This window comes from Coregonus clupeaformis, chromosome 10, assembly GCF_020615455.1.
Source record: "Coregonus clupeaformis isolate EN_2021a chromosome 10, ASM2061545v1, whole genome shotgun sequence".
In the NCBI taxonomy this organism is placed as follows: Eukaryota; Metazoa; Chordata; class Actinopteri; order Salmoniformes; family Salmonidae; genus Coregonus; species Coregonus clupeaformis.
In genome coordinates this window covers 41,475,110-41,498,657 of record NC_059201.1, presented here as the reverse complement: position 1 = coordinate 41,498,657, position 23,548 = coordinate 41,475,110, and the positions used below count along the sequence as shown (strand labels likewise).

At 42.0% G+C, this 23,548-nt stretch overlaps 2 protein-coding genes and 1 long non-coding RNA gene across 6 annotated transcripts; 1 reads left to right on the top strand and 2 right to left on the bottom strand.

The window, feature by feature from the left end:
- Positions 1-7,153: 7,153 nt before the first annotated feature.
- Positions 7,154-11,196, bottom strand: LOC121575117 (protein SYS1 homolog). Of its 4 annotated transcripts, none has more exons than XM_041887986.1 (4): positions 11,123-11,196; positions 9,904-10,162; positions 9,742-9,809; positions 7,154-8,097 (listed from the first exon to the last, which is right to left on the bottom strand). In XM_041887986.1, exons 2-4 carry the CDS (start codon positions 10,063-10,065, stop codon positions 7,857-7,859), a joined length of 471 nt encoding a protein of 156 aa, XP_041743920.1. In that variant the 5' UTR covers positions 10,066-10,162; positions 11,123-11,196; the 3' UTR covers positions 7,154-7,856. The 4 variants fall into 4 exon arrangements, with proteins under 4 accessions (XP_041743920.1, XP_041743919.1, XP_041743918.1 ...); XM_041887985.2 differs by having other exon boundaries at positions 10,986-11,192; XM_041887984.2 differs by having other exon boundaries at positions 11,047-11,192.
- Positions 11,197-17,480: 6,284 nt separating this feature from the next.
- Positions 17,481-20,435, top strand: LOC121575898. Its single transcript, XR_006002393.1, has 5 exons — positions 17,481-17,597; positions 17,784-17,877; positions 18,197-18,277; positions 19,857-19,992; positions 20,356-20,435. It is a non-coding gene; the product is annotated as an uncharacterized LOC121575898 (long non-coding RNA).
- Positions 20,163-23,493, bottom strand: LOC121575895 (protein S100-B). The gene is made up of 4 exons (XM_041889188.1): positions 23,410-23,493; positions 22,022-22,165; positions 21,118-21,276; positions 20,163-20,444 (listed from the first exon to the last, which is right to left on the bottom strand). The coding sequence occupies exons 1-3, from the start codon at positions 23,413-23,415 to the stop codon at positions 21,127-21,129; spliced, it is 300 nt and encodes a 99-aa protein (XP_041745122.1). The 5' UTR covers positions 23,416-23,493; the 3' UTR covers positions 20,163-20,444; positions 21,118-21,126.
- Between the last annotated feature and the right edge of the window lie 55 nt (positions 23,494-23,548).

Sequence of the window (23,548 nt, the reverse complement as noted above, 5' to 3'; positions counted from 1 at the left end):
ACTGAGGGAGGGGGGTGTAGAAGGATTACTGTTAGACTATTCCAGGTATTCCTTAAAGAGGTAGGGTTTCAAGTGTCTCCGGAAGGTGGTCAGTGACTCCACTGTCCTGGCGTCGTGGGGAAGCTTGTTCCACCATTGGGGTGCCAGAGCAGCGAATAACTTTGACTGGGCTGAGCGGGAACTGTGCTTCCGTAGAGGTAGGAGGGCTAGCAGGCCAGAGGTGGATAAACGTAGCGCCCTCGTTTGGGTGTAGGGTCTGATCAGAGCCTGAAGGTAAGGAGGTGCCGTTCCCCTCACAGCTCCGTAGGCAAGCACCATGGTTTTGTAGTAGATGCGAGCTTCAACTGGAAGCTAGTGGAGTGTGCGGAGGAGCGGGGTGACATGAGAGAACTTGGGAAGGTTGAACACCAGACAGGCTGCAGCGTTCTAGATAAGTTGTAGGGGTTTAATGGCACAGGCAGGGAGCCCAGCCAACAGCGAGTTGCAGTAATACAGACGGGAGATGACAAGTGCCTGGATTAGGACCTGTGCCGCTTTCTGTGTAAGGTAGGGTCATACTCTGCGAATGTTGTAGAGCATGAACCTGCAGGATCGGGTCACCGCTTTGATGTTAGCGGAGAACGACAGGGTGTTGTCCAGGGTTACGCCAAGGTTCTTTGCACTCTGGGAGGAGGACACAATGGAGTTGTCAACCGTGATGGCAAGATCATGGAGCGGGCAGTCCTTCCCCGGGAGGAAGAGCAGCTCCGTCTTGCCGAGGTTCAGCTTGAGGTGGTGATCCGACATCCACACTGATATGTCTGCCAGACATGTAGAGATGCGATTCGCCACCTGGTTATCAGAAGGGGGAAAGGAGAAAATTAATTGTGTGTCGTCTGCGTAGCAATGATAGGAGAGACCATGTGAGGATATGACAGAGCCAAGTGACTTGGTGTATAGAGAGAATAGGAGAGGGCCTAGAACTGAGCCCTGGGGGACACCAGTGGTGAGAGCACGTGGTGCGGAGACAGATTCTCACCACGCCACCTGGTAGGAGCGACCTGTCAGGTAGGACGCAATCCAAGTGTGAGAAGCGCCGGAGATGCCCAACTCGGAGAGGGTGGAGAGGAGGATCTGATGGTTCACAGTATCAAAGGCAGCAGATAGGTCTAGAAGGTTAAGAGCAGAGGAGCGAGAGTTAGCTTTAGCAGTGCGGAGAGCCTCCGTGACACAGAGAAGAGCAGTCTCAGTTGAATGACCAGTCTTGAAACCTGACTGGTTTGGATCAAGAAGGTCATTCTGACACAACAAGAGCTAACTTTCAACAAATGCATTTACAATACTGCAGGAAATTATAATTGCATTAGCTTTATTACATAAAGGGCTTAAAATATATGTTAAAAAAACAAGTTGTGGTTTACAATCTGAGAAAAACCATCCCAGACAATCTCTGAGTATATTTCACTGTCACACATAAGGAAAATCTGTGATGTGAAGAGAAGCACTCTGTGTGTTGAAAACAAAAACAAAGGATTTGGTCTTAAATGGCAACTCCGCCACTTTTCAACCTCATATTAATTAATTATCTCCAGCACCAATCCAGTATCTACATATGTGAAAACTGTATTTTTGATGACATCGTCAAAGTAAAACAAAAAAATATGTAAACAGTGATTTTTCGAGGTGAAGTGGGGAGCAAGGTTTTCTTACTTTTAATCCTACAGTGAGGGAAAAAAGTATTTGATCCCCTGCTGATTTTGTACGTTTGCCCACTGACAAAGACATGATCAGTCTATAATTTTAATGGTAGGTTTATTTGAACAGTGAGAGACAGAATAACAACAAAAAAATCCTGAAAAACGCATGTCAAAAATGTTATAAATTGATTTGCATTTTAATGAGGTAAATAAGTATTTGACCCCTCTGCAAAACATGATTTAGTACTTGGTGGCAAAACCCTTGTTGGCAATCACAGAGGTCAGACCTTTTTTAGTTGTTGGCCACCAGGTTTGCACACATCTCAGGAGGGATTTTGTCCCACTCCTCTTTGCAGATCTTCTCCAAGTCATTAAGGTTTCGAGGCTGACGTTTGGCAACTCGAACCTTCAGCTCCCTCCACAGATTTTCTATGGAATTAAGGTCTGGAGACTGGCTAGGCCACTCCAGGACCTTAATGTGCTTCTTCTTGAGCCACTCCTTTGTTGTCTTGGCCGTGTGTTTTGGGTAATTGTCATGCTGGAATACCCATCCACGACCCATTTTCAATGACCATGGCCCCGTCCATCGTCCCTTTGATGCGGTGAAGTTGTCCTGTCCCCTTAGCAGAAAAACACCCCCAAAGCATAATGTTTCCACCTCCATGTTTGACGGTGGGAATGGTGTTCTTGGGGTCATAGGCAGCATTCCTCCTCCTCCAAACACGGCGAGTTGAGTTGATGCCAAAGAGCTCCATTTTGGTCTCATCTGACCACAACACTTTCACCCAATTCTCCTCTGAATCATTCAGATGTTCATTGGCAAACTTCAGACGGACCTGTATATGTGCTTTCTTGAGCAGGCAGACCTTGTGGGCGCTGCAGGATTTCAGTCCTTCACGGCGTAGTGTGTTACCAATTGTTTTCTTGGTGACTATGGTCCCAGCTGCCTTGAGATCATTGACAAGATCCTGCCGTGTAGTTCTGGGCTGATTCCTCACTGTTCTCATGATCATTGCAACTCCACGAGGTGAGATCTTGCATGGAGCCCCAGGCCGAGGGAGATTGACAGTGCTTTTGTGTTTCTTCCATTTGCGAATAATCGCACCAACTGTTGTCACCTTCTCACCAAGCTGCTTGGCGATGGTCTTGTAGCCCATTCCAGCCTTGTGTAGGTCTACAATCTTGTCCCTGACATCCTTGGAGAGCTCTTTGGTCTTGGCCATGGTGGAGAGTTTGGAATCTGATTGATTAATTGCTTCTGTGGACAGGTGTCTTTTATACAGGTAACAAGATGAGATTAGGAGCACTCCCTTTAAGAGTGTGCTCCTAATCTCAGCTCGTTACCTGTATAAAAGACACCTGGGAGCCAGAAATCTTTCTGATTGAGAGGGGGTCAAATACTTATTTCCCTCATTAAAATGCAAATCAATTTATTACATTTTTGACATGCGTTTTTCTGGATTCTTTTGTTGTTATTCTGTCTCTCACTGTTCAAATAAACCTACCATTAAAATTATAGACTGATCATTTCTTTGTCAGTGGGCAAACGTACAATATCAGCAGGGGATAAAAAAAAAAAATCCTAACTGTACCCTGTGATGTCAGAGAGAAGCATTTTTTTTTACCTTTCATTTTAACCACAGATCATAGAAACATGCACTACCAGTCAAAAGTTTGGACACACCTACTCATTCAAGGGTTTTTCTTTATTTTTACAATTTTTTTACATTGTAGAATAATAGTGAAGACATCCAAACTATGAAATAACACATATGGAATCATGTAGTAACCAAAAAAGTGTTAAAAAACAAATCAGAATATATTTTATATTTGAGATTCTTCAAATAGGTACCCTTTGTCTTGATGACAGCTTTGCACACTCTTGGCATTCTCTCAATCAGCTTCATGAGGTAGTCACCTAGAATGCATTTCAATTAACAGGTGTGCCTTGTTAAACGTTAATTTGTGGAACTTCTTTCCTTCTTAATGCGTTTGAGCCAATCAGTTGTGTTGTGACAAGGTAGGGGAGTATATAGAAGATAGCCCTATTTGGTAAAAGACCAAGTCCATATTATGGCAAGAACAGCTCAAATAAGCAAAGAGAAATGACAGTCTATCATTACTTTAAGACATGAAGGTCAGTCAATATGGAAAATGTTAAGAACTTTTAAAGTTTCTTCAAGTGCAGTCGCAAAAACCATCAAATGCTATGATGAAACTGGCTCTCATGAGGACTGCCACAGGAATGGAAGACCCAGAGTTACCTCTGCTGCAGAGGATAAGTTCATTAGAGTTACCAGCATCAGAAATTGCAGCCCAAATAAATGCTTCACAGAGTTCAAGTCACAGACACATCTCAACATCAACTGTTCAGAGGGGTCTGTGTGAATCAGGCCTTCATGGTCGAATTGTTGCAAAGAAACCTCTACTAAAGGACACCAATAAGAAGAAGAGACCTGCTTGGGCCAAGAAACACGCGCAATGGACATTAGACTGGTGGAAATTTGTCCTTTGGTCTGGAGTCCAAATGTGAGATTTTTGGTTCCAACCGCTGTGTCCTTGTGAGACGCGGTGTGGGTGAACGGATGATCTCTGCATGTGTAGTTCCCACCGTAAAGCATGGAGGAGGTGTTATGGTGTGGGGGTGCTTTGCTGGTGACACTGTCTGTGATTCATTTAGAATTCAAGGCACACTTAACCAGCATGGCTACCACAGCATTCTACAGCGATACGCCATCCCATCTGGTTTGGGCTTAGTGGGACTATAATTTCTTTTTCAACAGGACAATGACCCAACACACCTCCAGGCTGTGTAAGGGCTATTTGACCAAGGAGAGTGATGGAGTGCTGCATCAGATGACCTGGCCTCCACAATCACCCGACCTCAACCCAATTGAGATGGTTTGGAATGAGTTGGGCCACATAGTGAAAGAAAAGCAGCCAACAAGTGCTCAGCATATGTGGGAACTCCTTCAAGACTTTTGGAAAAGCATTCCAGGTGAAGCTGGTTGAGAGAATGCCAAGTGTGCAAAGCTGTCATCAAGGCAAAGGGTGGCTACTTTGAAGAATTTCAAATATAAAATATATTTTGATTTGTTTAACACTTTTTTGGTTACTACATGATTCCATATGTGTTATTTCATAGTTTTGACATCTTCACTATTTTTCTACAATGTGTAAAATAGTAAAAATAAAGAAAAACCCTTGAATGAGTAGGTGCGTCCAAACTTCTGACTGGTACTGTATGTAGACAATGGTTTGGTGCCGGAGATAATGAATATGATGTTGAAAAGTGGCAGAGTTGCCCTTTAAGACTCCAGACGGGCCAACTTATTGTTAAGAGTTCAACAACTTGGTGATATAAAACCCCTTAGCACCAATGCTAGAGGAAAAAGATGGTGTAGAAACATTACACTGCATTGTCCTGATTTCCAACGCAATTCAAATTAAACCTCTTATCTCACACAAGTTCAGAATTAAGATCCAAAAATGTGAAAGGTCCAGAGATAAGTTATGTTTTGTAAAATTGGTTTTCAGACTATGAAAAGGAAAGAGAAAGTGTGTTGAAAATCAGCAGACAACCATTAACACTCAGCATGCTGCTTACTAAAGTAGGTTTACGTTTAATTTGACCATAGACTACAGTCACGGCACCAACGAGCACAGTCAGGCACACACACAGTGACAGCATCCTGGCATAACACAGCTGGTGGCTGAGAGGGGCCATCTGCTCTCCACAGCATCACATCATATACACGCAACACTTTAAAACCAATATGATCATGCTAAGCGAGGAATGATTATCAGATACAGTGGGGAAAAAAAGTATTTAGTCAGCCACCAATTGTGCAAGTTCTCCCACTTAAAAAGATGAGAGAGGCCTTTAATTTTTATCATAGGTACACGTCAACTATGACAGACAAAATGAGAAAAAAAAATCCAGAAAATCACATTGTAGGATTTTTAATGAATTTATTTGCAAATTATGGTGGAAAATAAGTATTTGGTCAATAACAAAAGTTTCTCAATACTTTGTTATATACCCTTTGTTGGCAATGACACAGGTCAAACGTTTTCTGTAAGTCTTCACAAGGTTTTCACACACTATTTTGGCCCATTCCTCCATGCAGATCTCCTCTAGAGCAGTGATGATTTGGGGCTGTCGCTGGGCAACACGGACTTTCAACTCCCTCAAAGATTTTCTATGGGGTTGAGATCTGGAGACTGGCTAGGCCACTCCAGGACCTTGAAATGCTTCTTACGAAGCCACTCCTTCGTTGCCTGGGCAGTGTGTTTGGGATCATTGTCATGCTGAAAGACCCAGCCACGTTTCATCTTCAATGCCCTAGCTGATGGAAGGAGGTTTTCACTCAAAATCTCACGATACATGGCCCCATTCATTTTTTTCCTTTACACGGATCAGTCGTCCTGGTCCCTTTGCAGAAAAACAGCCCCAAAGCATGATGTTTCAACCCCCCATGCTTCACAGTAGGTATGGTGTTCTTTGGATGCAACTCAGCATTCTTTGTCCTCCAAACACGACGAGTTGAGTTTTTACCAAAAAGTTCTATTTTGGTTTCATCTGACCATATGACATTCTCCCAATCCTCTTCTGGATCATCCAAATGCACTCTAGCAAACTTCAGACGGGTCTGGACATGTACTGGCTTAAGCAGGGGGACACGTCTGGAACTGCAGGATTTGAGTCCCTGGCGGCGTAGTGTGTTACTGATGGTAGGCTTTGTTACTTTGGTCCCAGCTCTCTGCAGGTCATTCACTAGGTCCCCCTTTGTGGTTCTGGGATTTTTGCTCACCGTTCTTGTGATCATTTTGACCCCACGGGGTGAGATCTTGCGTGGAGCCCCAGATCGAGGGAGATTATCAGTGGACTTGTATGTCTTCCATTTCCTAATAATTGCTCCCACAGTTGATTTCTTCAAACCAAGCTGCTCACCTATTGCAGATTCAGTCTTCCCAGCCTGGTGCAGGTCTACAATTATGTTTCTGGTGTCCTTTGACAGCTCTTTGGTCTTGGCCATAGTGGAGTTTGGAGTGTGACTGTTTGAGGTTGTGGACAGGTGTCTTTTATACTGATAACAAGTTCAAACAGGTGCTATTAATACAGGTAACGAGTGGAGGACAGAGGAGCCTCTTAAAGAAGAAGTTACAGGTCTGTGAGAGCCAGAAATCTTGCTTGTTTGTAGGTGACCAAATACTTATTTTCCACCATAATTTGCAAATAAATTCATTAAAAATCCTACAGTGTGATTTTCTGGATTTTTTTTTCTTAATTTGTCTGTCATAGTTGACGTGAACCTATGATGAAAATTACAGGCCTCTCTCATCTTTTTAAGTGGGAGAACTTGCACAATTGGTGGCTGACTAAATACTTTTTTTCCCCACTGTACTTGCTGCTCCGTAGCATGGCTCAGTAGGCCTACTCCCATGTGCTTTCTTGTCATGTTAACTTCCTAACGTTGATGGTATGGTTGAGCTTTGCTGATTCCGTTCAACCCTCAAGCTCACATACTTTAATGAGGAATAAAATAGAACACCATATTTGGTTCTCTTCTTTACATGTATGACTAGTTTGTTATTGTACCATGTTCAATGTTTATCATTCAACTGGCTCAACTAAAACTGCACTTTTTTCTCTCTCAACTGGATAGGACATAACCGAAAAGCATGTGCATGACAACATTTTACATTTTTACATTTTAGTCATTTAGCAGACGCTCTTATCCAGAGTGAGTGCATACATTTTCATACAACCACTTCTCTACATTCATCATGTGATAATATCACAATTTAATACAATTATGAAACCATTCATATCTTTGTAACACTTTAAACTAAACTCTGCTTCAAACTGTCTCAAAGAAAGTGGTATCTTAGTCAGTGGGTCAAGGAAGAAGTTAGCATTCACTGTTAGATGTGTAGTACATCTTTACAAATAAATACAGCAACCAGAACCACTTCAGTCCATCTCCAAGTCCTTGAAGCCATTGAGAGGTGTGCAATCTTCCAACGCTAAGCATCTCTGTCTCTAGATACAACTACTGTGTTACCCAGTCCCACCAAGTCTTTGGGCACAAATGTCATACCCCACATCATACTGGACAGATAACTGTAGGTGAACAGTTCACAGGGAGTAAGCCAGTGTCACAGAGTGGGGTCAGGTCAGAGGTTAGACTTAGGTCCACTGTTGACTGGGATGGCCCTGAGCTCAGTCCGCATGCACAGGTACTCTCCAATCACGGCCATCAGAGCCATGCAGGCCACGTTGACCAGCCACCAGGACAAGGCCGCCGGGAGGTGGGCGTTGTAGATCCAACAGCCTATCATGTGGAAGAAGTGCACAGTGATGGTGAAGTCCAGACACTGCTTCCCTCGACGGATGAAGAACCACAGGCCCATGGCACTAACGAAACAGGGAGACAGATGCACGATGAAGGACAACATGCCTCAAAACAGGTTGGTCTTTCAATTAAAGTATGTGTGTAAATGTAAAAAAGTATTTAATTCATAGCTCAGTTTGGCAAAATTACCAATACTTCAGGATTTTGACAATGAGGCCCCAGTCAGATTAACTTGTGGATACCATTTGTATGTCTCTGTGTCCAGTGTGAAGGAAGTTAGAGGTAGTTTTGCGAGCCAATGCTATCTAGTGTTAGTGCAATGACTGGAAGTCTATGGTATGTAGTAGCATGCTTCCAGTCATTGTGCTAACACTAGTTAACAATTGCTCTAGCGCTAGTTAGCAAACTTCCTTCAAACTGCATGCAGAGACATAAAAATGGTATCCACAAGTTCATCTGACTCTGGGGAAGTAGATAAAGTATCCCTTTAAGATTGTAGTCTATTATAGAGCATAATGGATTATTGACCTCATAACAAGCCAGCCTTTCATCAATGGTATATGACTGGACTTATTCATACCAAAGTGTTGAGTGAACATGTAGCACTCAGATTTAGGCTAGGGAGTCCAATCAAAAACGCATATTTTGACAAATGGGTAAAATAATATGTTAATTGTGTAGATACTCCAAATGGTCCAAACCTCATGTCTCTATCATAATCTGTTAAAAAAGTTATTGGAATTTTTACCCTTGTAGGATGGCCAGGATTAAGGTGACTAAATCAATTGAGACTAGACAAATAAATGGTCAAAAATCTGGAAAATAGCATTGCGTCAGCTAGGCTGGACGCTGTGCGAGAATTAAGGCTAAACTGACAGGCTCACAGTTGAATTCATATTTATTCCCAAATCCGGAGGAGGTAAAACAATACAGAGGTAAGAGATATCTATTTTGACACATGACATTTAGTATTTTCATATTTTAGTAGACGCTTTTCATATTAATGCGAAATTCCTGTTCTTTTTCGAAGATTTCTCACAAAATCGAAGCACCGCAAGTTTTTTTAAATGTTAAAAGCCTTTTACATTTAATTCAGTTCGGGTCATACTAATTTAGCTTTTTGCGACCAGCGGAAACAACTTTGCAGACGATCACAACAACATGTAAAATCCTCAAAAGTCCCTGCGAGAAAGCGCACCGCTCTGTCAACTGAGCTCGGTGCTTATTATCGGATGTATTAGGTTACGAAATCTGACTTTCTGGGTACAATGTTAATGATATGTTAGAGAAGGACTCCACTGAACAATTCAGAACATGAATAATCATAATGTATTTTACAACTTAAGGAATTGAAATGTCATCACCAAATCGCGCTTTCACCCAGAGTGGGTGGACAACACGGCCTCTGCAGAAGTCAGGGCATTCATACTTCTTGCACTTCGAGGAGAAGAGCTGTTGTCAAGGAAGGAAGTTTGTGTTTATACACGACATACCGCCCCCACCTACCATCAACCAATCATGTCAATGTGGAGCTATACGGAGCCCTTCGCATTGTTACAACATTTGGGAGGTGCACGGCATCGCCATACAGAGCTTGATTTGGCCTCCGCAGTCCCACGGAGGCTCCCAATTGCGTCACACGTACGGAGACTCCGTACTTCATTTCCAAATCAAGCATAAATCGGCTTTTAGGCCCATTCACTTACCTGGTAAGCGAGTTCAAGATGAATGCCATCATTGAGAGTCTGCCCTGCATTGTTGCAAAACCAAGAACCTGCAAGCATAGAGCCATGTTGTGAATCAGTCCATTGTCAACTCAACAGACAATAAATAGGAAACCAGTTAGGACACATTCCAGGAGGACTCACCTCATAACTGAAGATCTGGTCCAGCGATCTGTTGGTTTGTACGAGACTGTCCACTCCAGCCAGCCACAGACCCAGAAAGCTGTAGTAAATGCATTGCATCAACACAATCTGGGACAAGATGAGGACCGGGTCCCAGATGTAGCTGCGGAAATGACTGCCCATTCCAAAGCTTAAGGTGGGGACACAGGGAACCCCGAGCAGCTGAAAATGAGTGCAAGGCTACTCCTCTGATGTATAGGGGGTGTCAGTGATTCAAGACCTGAAATGAAATGGCAGACATTTCACAGATCCATTTTAGTGGAGCTAGCTAGTACATGATGACCTAGCTATAAGCTGTTATAAGCGTTATTCTAGTTAGCTAGCTAGGCTAACAACCTTGCTAGGCCTACTTGCCAACGAACTAACTAACTATGTGACATAACAAACTCGTGTTTTACATGACCTCTTATTTAAAAAAATATAGCTACCTGACAACTTTGATAGCTGACCTACATTGGCTGACTGGCTTGCTAGCAGTACGTGAACAACTGGTTGATAGCTTCCTAGCTAGCTTTCCGGAAGATACCGACCCTACCATTTCGCTTGTTTACTCTGACTGAGCTGCACTGAGGTCGGAACGCAATCGTGGTTACATTAAGACACCTTTGGAGCTGGCGAGAGATACGAGTCGGAAAACGTACCTCAATGCAGGGATGGCATATGCCATGTACTCCAAGTGTTACCTTTATCCACCGAGAAGATTGAAATACTGCTCGTTTTTTTCAGAAAACTGCCCTTTTCGTCCTCATGCTAGCTACCAGTAGCCATTATGGAATGGCATGTTGCATTGAACAAAGGAGCACTAGTTAGTAGTATTTCCATCTTCTCCATGGAGCAGTGTGGATAAAGGTCAAATTTGGAGTACAGTGGCATATCATATCCTTGCATTGAGGTACGTTTTTACCGACCCCATATCTTGCGCTGGCTTCATGGTATCTTAATGTAACCATGGCGGTTTTCCGAGCTCAGTGTAAACAAGCTTAACCGTAGGGTCGGTATCTTCTGCCTGTCAACCTAGCTAGCTAACGTCGCTAGCAACATACCTAACATAACTAGCTGGCTTGTTAGCAGTAGGTATTATTGAGTTCACAAAGCGTCGCCTACTTTTACTGATATTCAATATCTGGTCGGAGTGTTAGGTAGTGAGATATCCAAAAGTACAACAGACATTAAATCCCACCATAAAGCTACGAGATAACGTGGAGCTGATCACGAATACCAGAAAAGAGAAAACGGCAACAAAATCGACCCGGAAGTGATTTCCCTCTATAAACTATTCATTTCACAATAAAAGTATGTTGTATCTGGAATGGGAAGGGAAATCCGGCTATTTGAAAAATGATTGAATAAAAATGTTGAATACAACCGTTTTTTTTCACTGCTTTTGGCTGCCGAGGTTACTACTTCTGGTGTTAAGATTTTGTTTTAAGGCCTTTACAAGTTGCAGTAGTGTATTTCATTCTTCTGTGACTTTTTTTTTGACACAAATTCCTAGATATCACATTTCTTTCCTCCTTTTCTCCCACTTTACTGGATGCGCCCTGTAAACATAATACATATTTGTATAACCATTGCAGAATAAATTCCTCACCTTTTCTGGCCATTATGGGTTCATATGAAAAATGTATGCACTCACTAACTGTAAGTCGCTCTGGATAAGAGCGTCTGCTAAATGACTAAAATGTAATATTCCCGAAGTATCCTACAACAAATACCATGTGCATCGCTCATTTAATTGGGCCTATTAGATAGAGCAAAATACTTCAAATAATAGCCTATGAATAAGATAGAGAACGTGTTTTATAACATACAGTATAATTAAACAGGTAAACTGACAGTTCCATCTTTTGCATTGAAGTGTGTATGGCTACCACTGTAAGTAGACAATGTTTCAGAATTCGCAGGCAGTGCAGCATATAGGTTCAAGAAAAAATCAATGCAAAACATTAGGCACTAACAAATAATCAAACGATCTGTTTACAGGTCCTCAGCAATTCGAAATTGTTTTTGTCTTTCTGAATCTTTTTGTTTGTCAGATAGCCGAGGCCTACAGCAAATGTCGCTGCAAAAGTTTAACATTCTGCCATCAAACCGCCAAAGACATTTGATCAAGTTCGCCATTGCTATTTCCTTTAGAAACTGCCTCAGCCTAATTCCAATACTTCCAAAGTATACAACAAATAGGGGCTTTATTGTCACCATAAAAGGTGAATGATGGGCATTTTTCAGGTGGAGGTATTGAGGAGTATACCTCAGTCACCGGCTTCATCAATAAGTGCATCGACGACGTCATCACCACAGTGACCGTATGTACATATCCCAACCAGAAGCCATGGATTACAGGCAACATCCACACCAAGCTAAAGGCTAGAGCTGCTGCTTTCAAGGAGTGGGACACTAATCCGGACGCATAAGAAATCCCGCTATGCCCTCAGACGAACCATCAAACAGGCAAAGCGTCAATACAGGACTAAGATTGAATCCTACTACACCGGCTCTGATGTTCGTCGGATGTGGCAGGGCTTGCAAACTATTATGGACTACAAAGGGAAACCCAGCCGCGAGCTGCCTAGTGATGCGAGCCTACCAGATGGGCTAAATGCCTTTATGCTCGCTTCGAGGCAAGCAACACTGAAGCATGCATGAGAGCACCAGCTGTTCCGGACAACTCTGTGATCACGCTCTCTGTAGCCGATGTGAGCAAGACCTTTAAACAGGTCAACATTCACAAGGCCGCGGGGCCAGACGGATTACCAGGACGTGCACTGACATTTTCAACCTCTCCTTGACCGAGTCTGTAATTCCTACATGTTTCAAGCAGACCACCATAGTCCCTGTGCCCAAGAAAGCGAAGGTAACCTGCCTAAAGACTACCGCCCCATAGCACTCATGTCGGTAGCCATGAAGTGCTTTGAAAGGCTGGTCATGGCTCACATCAACACCATCATCCCGGAAACCCTAGACCAATTCTAATTCGCATACCGTCCCAACAGATCCACAGATGATGCAATCTCAATCGTACTCCACACTGCCCTTTCCCATCTGGACAAAAGGAACACCTACAGTGAGGGAAAAAAGTATTTGATCCCCTGCTGATTTTGTACGTTTGCCTACTGACAAAGAAATGATCAGTCTATAATTTTAATGGTAGGTTTATTTGAACAGTGAGAGACAGAATAACAACAAAAAAATCCAGAAAAACGCATGTCAAAAATGTTATGAATTGATTTGCATTTTAATGAGGGAAATAAGTATTTGACCCCTCTGCAAAACATGATTTAGTACTTGGTGGCAAAACCCTTGTTGGCAATCACAGAGGTCAGACGTTTCTTGTAGTTGGCCACCAGGTTTGCACACATCTCAGGAGGGATTTTGTCCCACTCCTCTTTGCTGACGTTTGGCAACTCAAACCTTCAGCTCCCTCCACAGATTGTCTATGGGATTAAGGTCTGGAGACTGGTAAGGCCACTCCAGGTCCTTAAAGTGCTTCTTCTTGAGCCACTCCTTTGTTGCCTTGGCCGTGTGTTTTGGGTCATTGTCATGCTGGAATACCCATCCACGACCCATTTGCAATGCCCTGGCTGAGGGAAGGAGGTTCTCACCCAAGATTTGATGGTACATGGCCCCGTCCATCATGCCTTTGATGCGGTGAAGTTGTCCTCTCCCCTTAGCAGAAAAACACCCCCAAAGCATAATGTTTCCACCTCCATGTTTGACGGTGGGGATGGTGTTCTTGGGGTCATAGGCAGCATTCCTCCTCCTCCAAACACAGCGTGTTGAGTTGATGCCAAAGAGCTCCATTTTGGTCTCATCTGACCACAACACTTTCACCCAGATTTCCTCTGAATCATTCAGATGTTCACTGGCAAACTTCAGACGGCCCTGTATATATGCTTTCTTGAGCAGGGGGACGTTGCGGGCGCTGCAGGAATTCAGTCCTTCACGGCGTGGTGTGTTACCAATTGTTTTCTTGGTGACTATGGTCCCAGCTGCCTTGAGATCATTGACAAGATCCTCCTGTGTAGTTCTGGGCTAATTCCTCACTGTTCTCATGATCATTGCAACTCCATGAGGTGAGATCTTGCATGGAGCCCCAGGCCGAGGGAGATTGACAGTTCTTTTGTGTTTCTTCCATTTGCGAATAATCGCACCAACTGTTGTCACCTTCTCACCAAGCTGCTTGGCGATGGTCTTGTAGCCCATTCCAGCCTAGAGTGTGCTCCTAATCTCAGCTCGTTACCTGTATAAAAGACATCTGGGAGCCAGAAATCTTTCTGATTGAGAGGGGGTCAAATACTTATTTCCCTCATTAAAATGCAAATCAATTTATAACATTTTTGACATGCGTTTTTCTGGATTTTTTTGTTGTTATTCTGTCTCTCACTGTTCAAATAAACCTACCATTAAAATTATAGACTGATCATTTCTTTGTCAGTGGGCAAACGTACAAAATCAGCAGGGGATCAAATACTTTTTTTCCCTCACTATACATACATACATACATACATACATACATACATACATACATACATACATACATACATACATACATACATACATACATACACACATACATACATACATACATACATACATACATACATACATACATACATACATACATACATACATACATACATACATACATACACACACACACACACACACACATACATACATACATACATACATACATACACACACACACACATACATACATACATACACACATACATACATACACACATACATACATACATACATACATACATACATACATACATACATACATACATACATACATACACACACACATACATACATACATACATACATACATACATACATACATACATACATACATACATACATACATACATACATACATACATACATACACACATACATACATACATACACACACACATACATACATACATACATACATACATACATACATACATACATACATACATACATACATACATACATACACACACACACACACACATACATACATACATACATACATACATACATACATACATACATACACACACACATACATACATACATACATACACACATACATACATACACACATACATACATACATACATACATACATACATACATACATACATACATACACACACACATACATACATACATACATACATACATACATACATACATACATACATAACATATATAGATAAATAAATACAGAAAAAAAGAAACAGAAGGCATTTGAACCCAGTCTGGTACAAAGAGAAGAATAATATGAGAGACTATACACAATGTATATACACACGTGCCATTTACCACATAGAAGCTAAATATTTTTACAATTTAATTATAGGTAGCCCTTTTTCTTTTATTCCAGGCTTTATATAAATATTCCGCAAACGGAAATACACAATGGACAAAAAAACATTTTAGTTTCTCCTCATGGCTCAGCCACATAATGCCAGGGTATATCTGGTGTGCGGTCTGGAATAAGAGCAAGCGTATATCGTGGTAGAAAGGGCAATAGAGGATAACATCAGTTTCATTCTCTATTTCTTCGAGGTCACAATAGTTACATAGTCTTTCCTCTTCCATTTCACCACAATACCGACCTGTTTCAATACGCAGAGGCAATATCCCTGATCTTACCTGTGCACATAGCGATCACTTGCTTTTAGGTAAGTTATACATAATATATCTCTCACACACAAATTCACCCTTAATCAAACAAAAGGTTCTCAATTTAGGTTTATGATTAATCTCCTCCACCCATTTTTTCATATTGCATCAACAGTTGTATTTTAATCAAATCTATGTCTCCCTTAATGTGGTTTTCATACAGATGTTCACAGTCAGACAGTTGAAAAAGGTCAGACATTTCAGTTGCCCAGGCTCCCCTATGGATAGATCCCATTGAAAAACCTGAGTTACTAAATTGCATGAAGTGCAAAATCCCTTGTTTGATCCCATGTTGTTTCAGTGTGCTTCTTAGGCCAAGTGAGATGGAAGACCTGTAGACCAGCTCCCTTTTCGACAGCCAAGCCCAACCGCGCCCTCATAGATGAGCCGATTACCCTAGAGGGACGTCACCTCCCCCTCACTCACCTATTACATTACATTTAATTTACATTTTAGTCATTTAGCAGACGCTCTTATCCAGAGCGACTTACAGTTAGTGAATACATATTTTTTTTGATTTGATTTTTGATTTTTTTTATACTGGCCCCCCGTGGGAATCGAACCCACAACCCTGGCGTTGCAAACGCCATGCTCTATCAACTGAGCTACATCCCTGCCGGCCATTCTCTCCCCTACCCTGGACGACGCTGGGCCAATTGTGCGCCGCCCATGAGTCTCCCGGTCGCAGCCGGCTGCGACAGAGCCTGGATTCGAACCAGGATCTCTAGTGGCACAGTTAGCACTGCGATGCAGTGCCTTAGACCACTGCGCCACTCAGGTGTGTGCCTGCATGCATAACGAGGACGGTGACCTGTGGGAAAAGCTCTCTCACTACAACACAGATGGGAGGGGTGTCGTCAACTGTGAGTCACATGACTGAGCTACAGTATGCAGGGGCTGGGAATCTGACAGCAAAGTGTTTTTATTTGAAGTATTATCCTCTCCTCTCAGACTATCTCACCCTCTCTTCATCCTCCCTCCCCTAACCCTCTTCTCCTCACAGTGACCAGGGATGAGTCTGTAGGGGGTTCCTATGTGGGCTGTGAGCCCATGGGACTATTCTGGGCCCTGCAGCCTGCACCTGGAGAGAGAGAGAGGGTCTGAGGTGGGAATAGGGAAAATAACTAACAAATCGTGCAAAGCCATGGTCACATTGAATATGATTCAGAGACAAATGCTTTTGATCAACAAAGTCAATCAACATAAAATATATTTTTTAAAGGGATAGTTAATAGAAAATAATAAAGTTACATATATATTGGTCCAGGAGTGGTTGGATACACTCTTTGTTTGTATGCAAAGCCCATGATAGTGACAGTTTCATCTGTGTATTTTCCCACAGGCTGTGGAAGAAAAACGTTGAGACTCCATACTCTGCACAGTTGTCCTTATTAGAGGGTCACATTCCGGTTCCATCCAGTCAGGGCTCCAACAAGGAGCAGTGACAGAGAGGGGAACAGGAGCTGGCTGCAGTGACTGTGGAACATTGGTACATGGCACCAGGCGTCCAGAGAATAGAGATTCAGCAGAACAGAGTAGTGGGGACCTTGTTCTTACCCCCAGGTGTTTTTGTTAAATTGTACATATCAAATCATATTTAGAATCTTAGATTATAGCAGAATATATATTACAGAGTGTCTTTACACAAATTATTATGACTGAGACTTTATTCCAATAGTCAGGGTATTTGGTGTCCTCTGTTGTTGCCTCCATAGGTCCAGGTCCATTCCCAGCCACAGAATTTGGGCATATAAGAAAGTAGAGACTAAAGGCTATAATCAAATATGAAAGGCCTATTAGTATGATGAGTAATATGAGTGTCCTTGTAGGACTGCATCTGGTTTGAAATACCTGGTATTCCCATTCACTCATTTTCTCTTTCTCAGGTGTGTGATCTGAGTCAATGATCCAATGGGAAGTTTCAACAAACTCTCTGACAGCGAAGGCATGACAGAAAGCTTTGAAGGGTTAGTTACCATGGAAACATATAACAGAAATAAGGTTTGAGAATGAGAGTATGCCTGAAAAGATGACTTGCCTGAAAAGATGACTTGACAGGAACTAAATTAGATAATTCTCGATCTATTGTGTTATTAGTTAAAGAGGGATGCTGCTTTTTTTCTTATCCCACCCACTGTTATACTATGTTATAGGGATCAGAAGCACTGGAGTTACGATGAACAGGGCTACGCCAGTTTCAGAGAAGTGTCCACGCCCAACAACATCCCACCTGAGAACAAAGCAAAGGTACGACCCTGAGTGACCCTCTCAAATATTGATAGGGTCAAGAACCCCCTCCAGCCGGCTGCACGGAATTTAAAAAATAATAATTTTCGAGCAGAATATATTTTATTTAGAGTATCGGTGTGAGGAGTACCTGTGCAGCTTTAGTGTTTTTTTTGTTGTGGCAATTAATGTATAATTTTATTCTGAGGGTTACTGGTACATTAGCCTCTCAAGAACCAGGCTTCCCTAACAGGAAAGGAGGCGTGACAACAACTTGATTAGGAGGTATTGCTACGGGAGACTAGCTGTACATTTACAAATATATTCTCTGTCTGTGCAGGTTGAAAACCTGTGCTGCCCCCTACTGTACATTGTGGGTTAAGACGACTTGAGCTGTGCCGCTATTGAGAAGGCAGATGAGGTAGGCCTACTTCATGGGATTTCCTTACCATTAAACAGACAATATGGCATACTATGGTAATATATATAGTTGTGGCCAAATATATTGGCACCCTTGCACTTTTCTTAAATAAGACACTATTTCTTCTAAAATAACTTCTAAAAAAGTTTTGGTCAGCACACATTGTTATTGGATTTGGACATTGCAGAACCACTTTTATTTTTGTAAACACCCCGGAGCTGGTACTTGGTTGCACAGCATTTGGCCAAGATAACTGCAGACAAACGCTTCTTGTAGCCATCATTGAGCTTGCTGCACCTTTCTACTGGCAATTTGGCCCACTTTTTAGCAGCAAACTGCTCTAATTCTTCAATATTTGTGGGGTGCCCTCCTCCAACTGCTGTTTTCTGGACTCTTCGCTGGCCACTGCAGAACAATCCAGCATCTCTTCTTAACCATTCCTGGGTGGTTTTTGATGTGTGTTTGGGGTCGTTCAAGGCCTCCAGTACCAGAGGCAGCAAATCAAACCCACAGCATTATAAAACCTTCCCCATATTTGATTGTAGGGAGGGTGTTCTTCTCATTGAATGCTTCATTTGGTCATCAGTAAACACAGCGCTGATCTGTATTGCCAAAGCGCTCTAATTTTGTTTCATTGGTCCACAGAACATTTCCCCCAGAATGTAGGTTTATTTAGGTCGATTTTTGAGAAGTGTCTCTTTCAGCATTGGGGTATTCTTATGTTTACCAACGACCAAATAAAGCATTCAAAGAAAATAACCCTCCCTACAATCAATTATGGGGGAGGTTCGATAATGCTGTGGGGTTGCTTTGCTGCCTTTGGTACTGAGGGCCTTGAATGTGTGCAAGACATAAAATCAGCAGATTATCAAGGTGTTTTGGAGTGCAATGTTTGACCCAGTGTCCAAAAACTGTGTCTCTGTTGAAGGCTGTGGGTCTTCCAGCAGGACAACAACCCCAAACACACATAAAAAGCATCCTGGAATGCAATGACAGACAGTGACACATGGACAGACAGTGAGACATTCAATACCGCCTTGAACACTCTTGCCTGCATCTAGCTTATCTAGGGTGTAATCCTTAGTCCAACAGTTGCAAACGAGAGTTTCTGTTGGACAAATTCAGGTATTTGTATCCCTGTTTCATTTGCTTCCGTTTAAGAAACGTTTTTCAACAGAATCGGTAGAATGAATACACCCCTGATCATAGCAGCCATGTTGTATTCATTCTAGCCTATATGCACTCTCCTCCTCTCATCTTTTGCAGTTATCTTGGCCAAAGGCTGTGCAACCAAGCACTAGCTCCAGGGTGCTAATAATTTTCTCCATGCCATTTGTCTTTATTTTCTTTACAAAAATAAATGTGGTTCTGCAATGTTGAAAATCCAATAACAAGGTGTGAAGACCAAACGTTTTTTTTCAATTTAAACTTATTTGAGAAGAAATTGGGAATTACAAGGGTGCCAATATATTTGGCCGCAAATGTGTCCTAGTCATAGCTGATGAGAGTAATAACTTTTCCAATGTCGAAGTCAAAAGTCGTGACCAGTTGAATGAACAGATATTTGCTTGGTTTTCAGATTGAGAAGAAGCTTAAAGATGTTGGTAGATCCCACCTGTTCACCCGCCTGTCATATCCAGGTGCTGGTCACCTGATTGAGCCACCCTACACCCCCAACGCACATGCCTCCATGTGGACCAAACAACCACAGAAACGTGGGTCCTCCTTTCCTCCCATACACATCTTCACCTCTCTTTCATATTTAGTTTGTCATGCAGTTATGACCTTGTTTTCAGTGGTACCTTTTTATAAATAGTCATGATTGTATCCTAAAATGATAATCATACTTTGAAAGATTTGTCTTGAAGTAAATGTATTAGTCCTTTATTCTTCATTTATATATCCACTTACAAGCACTAACATATGCATTCAAATTTAAAGGGTTTCCAAAAAAGGGTATTTGACAAAATGGTAACAGACATTATAATTAACATGCAGTATCTCAGAAATGAGGGAACTACATTGCGATTAGTATTTTCAGGTTATTTCCCATGCTGTCCTGTTGTTTTTCCATATAGTGATCACTCTCTGGGGAGGGCACCTGGTACCGCATGCTGCCACCCAAGAGGACGCCTGGAAGAGGACCCTGGAATTTATGGAACGCCATCTAAGGGGAAAGGAATACAAATAGCCTTATGACCACTTTGGGATAGAACGGTACATCTCACATGGGTCACTCCACAATGCAAGACTCAAAGCTCACCCAACTGTCCAAATTCAAGTGGACTCAATGTTTTCTTTCACTATTTTCAGGATACAGATTTTTGTAAGTATGTATGTATTGTTGTCATTGATTTGTTAGATTTTATATACACAACTATTATACAATAATAAAATCAATATAATGTAAACAAAGTAGTTTTATCATCATGATCTTTATGTGAGAGGGTTACACAGTATGTATGCATGTTTTGCTGGTCACACACAGACACACGGTCACTCGCTCAAGTCTTCCCCTTTATCCTCCCGAGTGGCGCAGTGGTCTAAGGTGTGCTACTAGAGATCCTGGTTTGAATCCAGGCTCTGTCGTAGCCGGCCGCGACCGGGAGACCCATGGGGCGGCACACAATTGGCCCAGCGTCATCCAGGGTAGGGGAGGGAATGGCCGGCAGGGATGTAGCTCAGTTGGTAGAGCATGGCGTTTGCAACGCCAGGGTTGTGGGTTTGATTCCCACGGGGGGCCAGTATGAAAAATAAAAAAATGTATGTACTGACTAACTGTAAGTCGCTCTGGATAAGAGCGTCTGCTAAATGATTAAAATGTAATGTAAAATGTTTACATTGTGTCACTAATGGTGGTGAAACGTGCTGAAGAGATCATGGCACGTTGACGTCACCATGGCGATCAGCACGATGAACTCTTGGAAGTCGATCTCCAGGTCTCTGTTCTGGTCCAGATCTGCAAACAGCTCATCCAGAGTCTCCTTATCTTGGATATTCTTAAAAGAGACAAGAACAGTCAACTGTGAAGGGTAATCTGTGTCTGATTAGAATTTGTGTCAGGTTATGTGAGTTAAAAATTTTCTATAGGCCCATACATGCTTATAACAAGTAATAAAGCATTCACCTGCAGGCTTTAAGTAAAGCGTAATAATCTAATAATCATAGAATAATAATCTAAATCATTGCAATCAGCTGTTTAATATAATTCCTTATTGTATCATTTTTTATTCATACAGAAGGCTAAAAAACGATTCCTCTTTTTCTAATTGGATGTAGGCCAGTGGTATAACACCATGATGACACACTTCAGATGAATTTAAATGATAGATAGTGTTGTCGTACGTAGTAATATACTCAGAGGACAAACAGAGGGTCTGTCCCAAATGGCACCCTATTCCCTATTATAGTGCACTACTCTTGTCCAGGGCCTGTAGGGCTCTGGTCAAAAGTAGTGCACTGTATAGGGAATACACTCGTAGAAAAAAGGTTATTCGGCTGTCCCCGTAGGAGAACCCTTTTTGGTTCCAGGTAGAAATAACCCTTTTGGGTTCCATGTAGAACCCTCTATGGAAAGGGTTCTACATGGAACCCAAAAGGGTTCTTTCTACCTGGAACCAAAAAGGGTTCTTCAAAGGGTTCTCCTAGATGGGGACAGCTGAAGAATCCTTTTAGGTTCTAGATAGCTCCTTTTTTTCTAAGAGTGTAGGGTGCCATTTGAGATACAGACAGAGAGTGACTCACAGTGATGAAGTGACTCATCTCATTATTGATAAGCTCTTTGAGCTCTGCCTTCTTCAACTTGCACTTGTGGCCCGAGTATTTATGGAACACATGGATGATGGCGATCATGGAACTCTCTAGCTCTGACATGCTCTGATCAGTTCTCTGTCAGGGACACAGAACCATAGAATTACATATAGAACATTCCAGGCACAGAACACAGACACAGCAAGCCTAAATCACCTTTCAAATCTATGTTTAAAAGGCCCAGTGCAGTCAAAAATGTGATTTTCCTGTGTTTTATACAGTACAAAACATTAGGAACACCTTCCTAATACTGAGCTGCACCCCCTTTTGCTCTCAGAACAGCCTCAATTCATCGGGGAATTGACTCTACAAGGTGTAGAAAGGATTCCCCATGTTGACTACAGTGCTTCCCACAGTTGTGTCAAGTTGCCTGCATGTCCTTTCGGTGGTGGACCATTCTTGATACACACGGGAAACTGTTGAGCGTGAAAAACCCAGCAGCATTGCAGTTTTTGACACACTCATACCCCGTTCAAAGGCACTTAAATATTTTGTCTTGCCCATTCACCCTCTGAATGGCACACACACAATCAATGTCTCAATTGTCTCAAGGCTTAAAAATCCTTCTTTAACCTGTCTCCTCCCATTAATCTACAGTGATTGAATTGAATTGAATAGGTGACATCAATAAGGGATCATAACTTTCACCTGATTAGTCTGTCATGGAAAGAGCAGGTGTTCCTAATGTTTTAAACACTCAGTGTATATTTCCACACTATGAGGTTGGAGTAATACTGTGAAATTGTGAAAATTATGATAATGCACTTTTAGTGTAAGCGCTGTTTGAAAAGACTGCCTGAAATTTCAGCCTGTTTTGGTGGGATGGAGTTTTGGACCTTTAAAGGACTTTGTATGTTCAGAGTTTTGGTTGATACAATTACTATAGGCTACCCATATATCAACAAAACAATCTCCATTTCAATATTATTCAAGCAAATTGGAATTAAATAGAAAGTGATAATTCAAATACCTTTCTATTTATTTCTATTTTTTTTGTACATGTTTCTTAGACACTCCCTATAAGATTAGGAACATTGCCAATCTTATGAGGCATATTTAGAACTGTATAGTATTATAGCCTATGATTTCATTGTACGTGCTTTCATATTGCTCATCGCTCCTTAGCTAAACTCAATGCTCAAATAGGTCTACATTGTGTTCGCCTTATCGTCTTATAAATGGGGAAAAAAGCTCATTCAGAACATCTAACCATAGAGTGACATAAATAACTACAGAAAGACAATTTTTTCCTCAATTATCTACACAAACAATTCCACGCAAATGCAATAATTATTGCTCAATTATTTGCTTTATTATATTACCTGCATTTGAAGACAGAAGCCACCCGGTTTTCGCTGTATTGTGAGGCTTGGCAGGCTAATGACAAACTGATGCTCTAAGGCTGAGACACTCCTTGGCACTGTCCCAAACGGCATCATATTCCTTTTATAGTGCACTTCT

Excerpts from the sequence above, each read along its gene's own strand:
- LOC121575895 (XM_041889188.1), bottom strand. Across the intron at positions 21,277-22,021 it reads AGATGAGTCACTTCATCACT|AATATCCAAGATAAGGAGAC; the intron begins GTGAGTCACTCT and ends GTCTCTTTTAAG.
- LOC121575117 (XM_041887986.1), bottom strand. The coding sequence starts at position 10,065 with ATGGGCAGTCATTTCCGCAGCTACATCTGGGACCCGGTCCTCATCTTG. Across the intron at positions 9,810-9,903 it reads ACCAGATCTTCAGTTATGAG|GTTCTTGGTTTTGCAACAAT; the intron begins GTGAGTCCTCCT and ends CTATGCTTGCAG. Across the intron at positions 8,098-9,741 it reads ATCTTGAACTCGCTTACCAG|TGCCATGGGCCTGTGGTTCT; the intron begins GTAAGTGAATGG and ends CTGTTTCGTTAG.